Genomic DNA, 10,246 nt, shown 5'->3' with positions numbered 1-10,246 from the left:
ATCATCTTTACCGATAAAGAACGACGCAGCAGCACTTTAGTCTTTTAGTCTGTTCAACACACTCACCTCCTCATCTGTACACACTGCTCGAACAGATCTGTTTCCTAAGGTTCAAGCCCACAGTGCATCTCCTAGATCTCACTGATTAACTGCACTGTGTTTTTAAAGTGTGTTCTTGGACATGGACTAATTTGTCAACAGATGCACATGTGACATGAGAAAGAATTTTGATGCAAAGAGAATAGTCGTATTCGGGGGGAAAAAACCCTGTAAACTGATTTATATACTGTCAAAAATAGTTTCATTAAATAAATAAATAAATCCTTAGTCTTCGTTTAATCTTCCAGCTATGAAGAACCGTTGTGCTCGACAGAACTCTGAATCCTTCGCATGACTTACGAAAGATTTCCGAGCCTGATAGATTTAAAGGAAATGCTGCTTGCTTCTGTCAATTATAATAAGTATAATTCTGACTCTTTAGTGACGTGTTGGAAATATGGTGGACGTTGGCTGTGGATTGCTTTGTTTCAGCATAACAATAACAGAAGAAGAGAATATAAACCACAAGATGTATCTCAATAGCAAAGACACCTGTGGATGTTCACAAATCCAGTGTATTTGATGGCAGCAATACAAATAACATTCCAAACATCTCTTAAAACATCAAAACATCGCAGTAAATCCTATGGGTAATGTGGACAAATACAATTCTGAAAAAGGCATTTGAATTCATTGTTTTTAATAACATTTTAAAGGCAATAACATATTTGTTTTATAGAAAATAAACATCTCTAAGAAATACTATACACCATTATAATAGTACATCACATCTTACATTTAAACAGCAGCAAATACTTATATACACAATTACTTTGAATTAATGATCGTAAGAATAACTTTAACTTAATCGTTTATGCGTAATACTGTGATGGGCTGAATGTGGAGTAACGTAAAATAGCCTACAATATTGTGTTTGTTACGTACAGCATAGTGATGAACATAGAGCGCGTCGTTTTAATGTTCTTTTGTGTTTTCTCCAGTTTCTTTTTCAGTTCCGGGTTCTTTCGCTTCAATGTTAAAATGAAACAGTCTTCAGTAAAGAAAGGCCCTTAAATTTAAGGTGCAGACCTGTACATACTGCTGCACTGTTTCCCAAGATCACATATTTGGACAGATACCAGCGCTGTCTAAGTGGTGCCATGTGTTTGCAAACGCACATCAAAATACATCTTGGAAGAGCATCATATTAAAATAATATTTTGACTTTTTCAGAATATTTAGACCTGTATAGCACACCATGTACATTTTTTTTAAATAACACTTAAGCAGATATTGAATTACATCCAATGGGTGCTTGATGCATGACATCTTCGAATCTGAATGCCTTTCAAAATCACCAGGCATGCCTCTGTGCCAAACGGTGGCAGGGCTCAGGCCGCTAGAGAGGGCCGCCAGCCAAATCTGCCTCCAGGTGTCCCCGACTGATAGCATCCCTTCCAGAAAAGAAAGATTGGGGAGGAAAAAGGAATCAAACGGATGAGTGGCACATTCAGGTTTTTGACCAGCGGCTTCCCTTTTTTTTCTCACAGAGGAGCTGCTCAGGCAGGCGGTGATGCTGCAGGGGGGTGGGGTGAGCCTTGTAGGTTGGATGCAGAGATGATCTGGTCTCAGGTCAGTATTGCTACAGAACCTTGTGCTTCAGCCGAAGCCAGTTTCATTTTGAGCTTGGTTGCGCAGGCAGACGTATGTCCATGCTGGCTAAAAGTCTTTGAACTCCTATATTACATAGCCTGGCAAATAAAACAAATATGTCGAATCAAAATAGGCAAGCAGGAAAAGCATTATAGTCACGTGTCAACCTATCTAATTTCTTCATGAATAGGACCTATCCATAGTGCATACAGTACAGTATGGCTATGAGTAGAAGACTATAGTGTGTGTGTGTGTGTGTGTGTGTGTGTGTGTGTGTATTTGGCTCTGAAACAGCAGCCTGGTGTGATCTCTCTAATTGCCCATGCTGAGGCAGTAGCCACTGTGAAGGCTGATGTGAAGGCTGTACCAAGTGGGCCAATGAAGCTGGCCAGCACTCCTCATCCACCCAGCAGGACTACCCCCTAATTGTGCTGGCATACAGCATTTTATACACAATATTTCTTCCTCTTCCATCTCCTGCACCAACACTGCCTCTGCTTTTCTCACTCTTGCATCCTCTCTGCGCTCATCCAACCAGCCCTCTGGCTAACAGCCAGGATCTATTTCCCTCTGTATCGAGCCATGATGTAAGAACAGCCCTTGATTCTCTTTGAAAAGGTGTGAGCCATAGCCCCTGCTCTTGTTTCCTTGTTGCCTCTGCTGCTTATGGACCGCTCTAAACCGATGGTGCTGTAATCCAGGGTCTTGCTCATGCTGCCACTAAAGCCCCCTCTAGAAAACGAGTCTGTGCGTGTGTAGGCACAAAGAAAAAGTGGAAGACATTTCCTGGGAGACTTGCATGGGGGTGGAATATCTACTGCTTGCTTTCATTAAAACAGCAAATTGGCATGGCTGAGACCTAAAGCCTTTAGATCCCTGAGTCAATGTGCTTTCAGCTTGTTCTGAACTCCTCACTCTCTCTCCCTCCCATCCTTTTTGTCCTTTGACGTAGGACAGGAAAGGAGATGGGAGGGTGGTTTGATCTGTTGCCAGGTTTTCTCTCACTGGTTGTCAACTACTGCTCTACCCCTGCACAGTCTCTCGCTCTGTACTTGCTTATCGCTGCGATGCAAGCCGGAAACCTGTAGGCAGTTTGTAGCCCTGAGTCATAGTCAAAATCACCTAGATTTACATCCAAGTCAACGAGCAAGTGAAGAGCAGTCAAATCCGACTACAACTTTAAGTCACTGGTATAAACACTGTACAAATTAAGGCTATTTGATTCATCCTCGAGGCAAGGTATTTCCAGCAACACGTTCAACTCTAAAAATCTGACAGTATCCCTAATGCTAATTTAGTGTGGTAGGGGATAATAGGTGTCAGAAAGCCAAGATCAGTGAGCATCTAATTAGCATCCACTGTGCAAGCATGGCTATTGCTGGAGAGATGGCTCATCAATAAGGGTGAGCTCCTTGCTAGACTTGTCTGTTGCCCTGGGAGATGGAGCTGATGAGCGGCGGCGCTTTACACCTCCATTCACTCCCTTTTGTTAGGGAGGTCAACAAATGTTTCAGCAAGGCCACTGATGTACAAGGCATAATAGGCATGTTTTTAAAGATCAAAGATGTGCTTTTATGTTCTAGAATGGGCTCAGACACTTACCTGGTGTTTTGGACATTTTATCAAGAAATTTTCTTCATCGAATATGCAGCCTGACAGAGACAGAGAAAAAAAGAATTGGTGAAAAAAAAAGATGCTCATGCTGAAAATCTGCCTCTTTTCATAGTTTTACTGTCAATAGATGTGCTGGCTTTGTGTAATGAGAGCTGGGAGAAATCTATACGTCATTAATATTTACCAGGTGGAATCATAAGCCTGAGATGAATAGATAGATAAAGTCTTAAGGACTTACAGTGTATAAGCAACTCGTGCATTTACTAGTTTTGTATAGTTAACAGTATACATATTCTTGACGCCATACCTGTCTCTTTGGCGCAGACATAGTGGTATTTATGAATACAGCTCTTCCAGCTACAGCTGATGGAGGCTCCTTCAGTCTGGCACTTAGAGCATTTCTGTAATAACACATACATTTATTAAAACAGAAGATCATTATATTTAAAATATATTCTTCTGACCCCCAGCCAGTTACTACGTTTTTACATTAGTTGGTTCAGGTTATCCTGTTTCTCATATCCTTTAATTAAATCTTTTTATTTGAAGATCTTTTTTCCCCTACTTTAATTAATTAATTAATTTTTTCATTCTTCTGGTTTTCGTTCGTTTTAAATGAATTTTGTGGCTTATATATGTAATAAACATTCTCGAATGGCCTGGGTGTGTATCAGCAATAAAAAAATAATACTAGTAGCTAGTAGCCAGAAAGCTAGATTAAAGATAGTCATTAGTGTCTGATGCATATGCTATTAATGCTAGTACATGGTCTTTTATGGAAAGGTATGCTGATTGAATTTGTATATCATTAATGAAAAGAGAATACACATTTTAAACAGAATTAGCTGCTAGACTGCTAGTAGTCTACATAAAATGTTCTGCAGTGGCATATTTGGGTACTAAATATATGATTTCTAGACTAGTCTGATGAAACAAGTAATGTTGACAACATTCAACATTTCACTTAAAAAACAAACAAAAAAAAAAAACTATTAATTTCTTGTTTTAGTGTGTGCCAAGGAAACAAAACTAAAATAACGAGCCTTCCGCCTTTTCATCCAAATTTTCATTTTGAAAGGAAAACCTAATAAACGCAGCATACATCTATATCTATACAAGTATCACATATGTTTAAATTGTACATTATAAAACATTATATTGCCCCTATGCTTACTGTGAGCGTAGATTCCTGTGCAGCTTCCTTCAGTCCGTAAAGTTTGCCTGCGATTAGAATCACACCACTGGTCCAGACAGTGCAGGACTCATGTGCCCAGTGCTCATTAACCTCAGCCTCCAGCTGTAACCTCTGCAGAACAGAGTAAGAGCCCTCCTCACCAGCAGGGGGATCTCCTCCCCCAGCTCTCCCTTGCAACAGCTGGAGTCTTTTAAACCTTGCCTGCAAGCCGAGACGACTTTTAAGTTGTGCCCTTCTTTCCCTCGTCACCTGCCTGCAATCTCCTTCACTTGTCCCCTCTTGAAGTAAGTCTTTTTCCCCCTCTCTCTTCATGTCATTGATTTGCTCAGAAGTGCACATGGCCACCTTGTCTTGCTCTCTGTCTCTGTTTTGCCTGAAGTCTTCGTGGTATGTTAAAGACAGTGTTTTCCGTGGTATAGTATTCTCAGGGTAGTATGGGCCACACAAATCCCCAAGCTCTCTGTAATTTGATGGCTTTCCACACAAGCAGCATATTAGACACCTGTCAGTTAGGCTTCTGTTAACTAAGGGGCCCTGAAGCATCGCTGATGAGTTTGGTATTGTCTTGTTTTTTTCTAAGTTCTTTTTTCTTATCTGGACGAGCAGATGTTCTTCCTCCGGTTTGTTTATGATTGTGCAAAGGGAAGCGAGCTTTTTGGACCTGTCGATATGTACGTATGGTTTAAAAGAATGCTTGCTGTCATTTGTTTTTATACAATCTGTCAATATCCCTTTTACAATAGGAACACACTCTTTTTTGAATTTTACCTTGGCCTTGAGTCCCTTCACAGTGACCTTGAGGGTACTGTTGTTATTCTGTTGGATCTTTTTTTTTGGCCCAGGCTTTTTTTTGACCTTTTGACGTTCTTCATTTCCTATATGCTGACTGAAGTCTTCTTGTTTCTTTTTAAGTGATGGCCGCCTGCCTCTTTTCGATTTAATTACCGTTGAGCCTATTTCTATTGAAAGCTGTTCACCCTGTGTCTTCTCTTCTGTGTTTGAAAAAAGAGAAGTTGGAGGTGACGACAGTGGAGATGCTGGAGGAGAGATGAATACATCAGTCTGTTCATGTGTTTCCACAATTGGCACATTCTTTGCAAGCTCGGTGCCTTTTCGTCTCTTTTTCCGTTGCTTCAGATGCATCTCATGGTTATTTTTAATGGCTCTCTGTTTGGCTAGCCTTGGTGTGTTGATAATGAGACTCCCGGTCTCCAGTGCTATATCTGGTGTGTCAGTGCTCTCCACTGTGGCCCACTTTCTGCGCTTCTTTCGAGGAGTTTGGATACAAACTGTGTCTGGAATCTCATCAATGCTTACTGTACTCTCACCCTTTTCTGTTGTCATCATTGTAATGTTTACTGCCTTTCTTTTTTCTGTTACCTGCAGTTCTTGTGATGGCTTTGGTGCTAATTCTTCTATCACAACATCTGGTTGGATATTTAGAGGCTGTTTTTTGGATGCTGGGGATGTGATTTTCTGAACCATTGCTTCATATTTAAGTCCTCTGCCTTTCCTAGGAGGCAGATATTTTGTTTTAGTAGGACACTGAGGAGGCACACAAGGTGTGTCGTTGATATCTTCTAAGGGAAGGTTATCTTTGGTCAAGGTTCTGCAAACAGATGGTTCTAATTTATGGCCTCGTTTTCGTCTTCCCTTTGAACCTTGGGCTTCTACTACTAACTCATGTGACTGCGGTTCCTGTGTTTTTGTTTGACTTACTTTCAGGCCTTTCTTTTTCTTGACTGAGTCTGGGGCTTGTAAACTAGATTTTCTCTTGATTGAAACTGACACAATTTGCTCATTGAGTTGACTAAGTGAATCTGTGCGGATATCCTCAGGGCTGGGCGATTTTAACGCTGATGTTAGGTTCTCACAGGGCTGAGCAGCAGACACGTTCTGTATATGTAACTCAGTGGGCTTTATTGCTCTTGCCTCAGTTGATGTCTCTCTCTCTTTCTCCTTGACATCTGTTAACTGTTCGCGTGTTTGTTTCCGAGATCTTAATACCATGGACTTTTGATCTTTTGCTACAGAATTTACAAAAGAAGCATCCAAAGCAGTGTCCAAAGTGGAACCTATTGTGCTGTCAATTGAAGTGTGCAAAGTAGTACCAACAACAGTTTCCAGACTGACTGCAGTGTGTTCTTGTTGTTCAGGACTTTCACTCATGCAGCTGGTATCTTCGATATGTTCTGTGATAGCATCTATATTATTTTCATATTTAATTGATTTGATCCTGGAGGTGAGTCCTTTTGGCCGACCAGGGCCCTTAGGGATTACTCCTTCTATAGGCTTTAAACCAGGTTTTGGACCAGGTTTCAGAACAGGTATAGCAGCAGGCTTTAAACCATGCTTTTGACTTGGTTTTGCACTTGGCACAGCCCCTGGTTTTGGACCAGTTTTTGAGTTCGGTTTTGGACCAGGCCTCAAAGACGGCTTTGCACCAGGTTTGGGACTCTGCTTTGGGCCTGGTTTTGTTGCAGGTTTTAGGCCTTGTTTTGGACCTGGTTTAAAAACAGGCTTTGAACTAGGTTTTAGGCCAGGCTTTGTGCCAGGTTTTGGTCCTGGTTTTGGACCAGGTTTTGAACTGGACTTTGGACCTGGTTTTCTTCTCTCTTGAGAACACACCTTTGGGGTATTTTGTGACCCTAAAGAGCGAGTACACATACGGGATGGTATGCCTTCCGTTAGAAGTTTTGGTGTTTGACTGATAATGTCCAGCTGAACAGCCTCCATCTGATCAGAGAAGATGGCACTGTTAATTGAGAGCATGCTGGGCTTTTGAGGAGATGGTGAAGCCCCATCCCTCTCTACATTCCTCATCCCTGCATTTGAATGAATTAATCTTCTCCTACCTCGTGCATGCTTTCTGCCCAATAGTCTTGGATGTGAAGAAGGAGACATGGGCTCTGGTTTTGTTGCACTGGGACAGCTTATACCTGGTTCTACATCCTCATCACCTTTCTGTGGAGAGGGTGGAGTATCAGCCCAAGATGGTGCAGAAGATATTATTGACTTGCCTGGCAACTGAGGGGAGTCAGGCTCCAGCACCTTTGCATCACTGTGATCAATGTGATCCCTCACCTGATTCTGTGTTGTTTTCTCATTGAGAGCTGAGAATCCACTCCTGACAGGGTGAGACTGATGTGCAATGTCACATGTGACTGATGTCCTTTCACTGCTTCGGTGACCTATGTCTTGGGCAGGGGTCTCGGCTATTTCAGTGTTGACCACACAAAGTGGTCCACTTGTTGTGTCCCCTTGATTATTACAGGCCTCAGTAGAGGACTCTTCTAGTTTTGCTTTATTATTAATCACATCTTCACTGGATGCCAGACTTCCTTTCTCTCTTTCTTCAGTGACCGAATATGATAGAGCAGATTGTTGCTCATCAAAGATATCATTCTGTCTCTCAGAAGTTAACAGTCTTTCCTCTGAAAATTCACACTCAGAGGTGAAATGAGGTGTCTCTGGGCTTTCCTCTTTCCTTGGCAAATATAAACTAGGCTCAGGTAGATCATTTGAAATGGCTGGTGATTCTGTTATAGGATCGTCACCATTGTTCTGTGATTCTGATTTGAACATTTCAGATTTAATTTCTGAATTTTCATTTCCTTTGCTAGTGGTGTCACAAAATTTCCCAACAAAGTCTTCTTCCTCTATTTCATATTTGTTTTTAAGTTTTTGATAGATGTTATCTTCTGTTTCATAAGAATAGCTTTCATTTGACACTTCTTTATTTAACTTATGAAAAAAGGAGGGGCACTTCTCCTCCTCTAACCACTCCTGTCGTTTATCAGTAGCCTCAAAAACTTCTCCTTTGCACTTAAGTTCTTTGGGCAGTTTCATTTTCCCAGTTTCTTTTTCATCATTTATCCTCTCAGTCCAGGCAGATTCCTCAAAATTCTCCTTCGGAGTATTTTCACACTGCTTTATGCCTATTGGAGAATTACTCTCCTGCTTCATAGGGCTTGGGGCTGTTATGCTAATAGGAGACCTTTCGTTTCTAATGGTTCTGAGAGAACTGTGCTGCTCTTCTCCAAATGGCACTTTCTGTACCCTAGTCTCACAGCTAAGATTATCTTCAGAGGCTGCACTCTGTATACTCCGATCTGAGTCACCCGACCTGACAGACATATCATCTGTTGAGTTCATGGAGCAGGTAGAAACTGTGTCCAGACTCAGTTGAGACTGTGCTGAAGCATTTGTTGGACCTTTGCCCTGACCAAAGTAGTAGTAGTTACGTTCCATCTGATCTTCAGTGCTGCTAGAGTATCCTACTTCTAGAAGATCAGATGGCATAGATCTTGGGGCGCTATAAGAGTCGCTGGGAAGAGGAGTATGTTGGCTATCAGGACATGAAGAGTCCTCCACTGCCTTTAAATGGCCTCTGTATTCCTCTCCCTTTTTTGGCTGGTTTCGCTTGTTACCTTTTTTGTTGGCCATAAGAGCTTCTGAGAGCAATAACTGCTGGACATTGTTGGAAATGTTCTCTACCTGAGATGTCAGAGCATTGAGGCTCCACAAGCTCGGGTTAGAAAAAAGCTTCTCAGAAAAACGTTCCTTCATAGAGCTTGAGTAGCTCTGAGACTGGTGATTAACACTTGGGGATGGGTGGGTGTGTGGTGGCATTAACATGTTTGGATCTTGCAAATTCACAGAAGAAGAGGAAGGGTTAATTGGTTGGCCATACTGGAATGTGTCAGGATTGGGCATTAAGGGAGATGGTGTGGAGCTATATGAAGGTGACCTGCCCACAGACCTTGCAGGTGAGTGGCTGGAGCTCGGACTGCAGTTCTGGTAATACTGTTCAGGTGACCTCACAGAAATATCTGTTATACAGTAGTTTTGTTGGGGCTGGTTATAATGTGGAAATTTTTGAAGACTCTCTGGTGTACCTGACATTCCCTGCAAGGAAGCCTGTTCAAATCCAGCTCTTGAAGGAGGTTGTTGATAGCCATAATTATTCTGTGGCCGATAGCCACTCTGCTTCAGACTAGTGTGATTACCCATCTGCCTTGAATACTGAGCATTAGGTGGCCATCCACTTTTGTAGCCATGTGGAATCGGATTGCATTTCTCCATGTAAGACGATGAGGTGGAAGAAGGTGGTTGGGAGTGTTGAGGGAAATGGATGTGGCTCTGTGAGTACATTATCGGAGATGCAGTAGGATTGGGAGGATGACCTTGCTGATGGGGGCTTGTATAGACGGGAGCAGACGGTTGGGAGGGGAGATGGCACTGGCTATGAGAAATAGCTAGCATGTTCTGCTCAAGGTACTGGGATGAGCCACTTGCCCCAGGCTCAAGATGACCCACAATATCCTGTTCATACTGAGATATTTGACCAGATTCATCCCACTTTTGCTGCAAGTGTCCCTCACTCATGTACTGGGACGAGTATCCAGAATTTATGTGGCTACTGTAACCAGCCTGCAGCTGCTGGCTTGGAGCTTTTCCTCCTCTGTATGGTTTCTTGCTCTGACCTGAACTGCTGCCATAGCTGGGGTAGGGTTGCTGCCCATAACAGTCCTTAGAGCTTGTTCCTGCTGTTGGCATTCCTGCAGCAGAAAGAGAGTGCACCTCATAGCCTTGTGCGGTCTGGCTATGATGTCGGTAATTCTCAAGGCGAGATAATTCATGGGGTTCCTGCTGGTAGCAGCGCTGGTTGCCCTGGAAACCACCCCGCTCTCTGAAGGACTGCATGGCTTCAGCTAGGGGGCTCCTTTGGAAAGAGAGAGAGAA

At 42.4% G+C, this 10,246-nt stretch overlaps 1 protein-coding gene across 11 annotated transcripts in view; it reads right to left on the bottom strand.

The window, feature by feature from the left end:
• Positions 1 to 587: 587 nt before the first annotated feature.
• LOC113638099 (retinoic acid-induced protein 1) overlaps positions 588 to 10,246 on the bottom strand; it is a 35,910-nt gene continuing 26,251 nt past the window's right edge. For all 11 annotated transcript variants that reach the window (XM_047800522.1, XM_047800514.1, XM_047800520.1 and 8 more), the window contains 4 exons: positions 4,481 to 10,226; positions 3,614 to 3,707; positions 3,295 to 3,344; positions 588 to 1,790 (listed from right to left, as the gene is read on the bottom strand). In XM_047800522.1, coding sequence (XP_047656478.1) covers positions 1,782 to 1,790; positions 3,295 to 3,344; positions 3,614 to 3,707; positions 4,481 to 10,207 — 5,880 coding nt within the window. In that variant the 5' untranslated portion in view covers positions 10,208 to 10,226 and the 3' untranslated portion in view covers positions 588 to 1,781. The remainder of the gene's footprint in view (positions 1,791 to 3,294; positions 3,345 to 3,613; positions 3,708 to 4,480; positions 10,227 to 10,246) is intronic.

The sequence above is a fragment of the Tachysurus fulvidraco genome, chromosome 15 (assembly GCF_022655615.1).
Source record: "Tachysurus fulvidraco isolate hzauxx_2018 chromosome 15, HZAU_PFXX_2.0, whole genome shotgun sequence".
NCBI lineage: Eukaryota > Metazoa > Chordata > Actinopteri > Siluriformes > Bagridae > Tachysurus > Tachysurus fulvidraco.
Note: the sequence above shows the minus strand (reverse complement) of the source record. Positions and strands in the feature narration are given on the sequence as shown.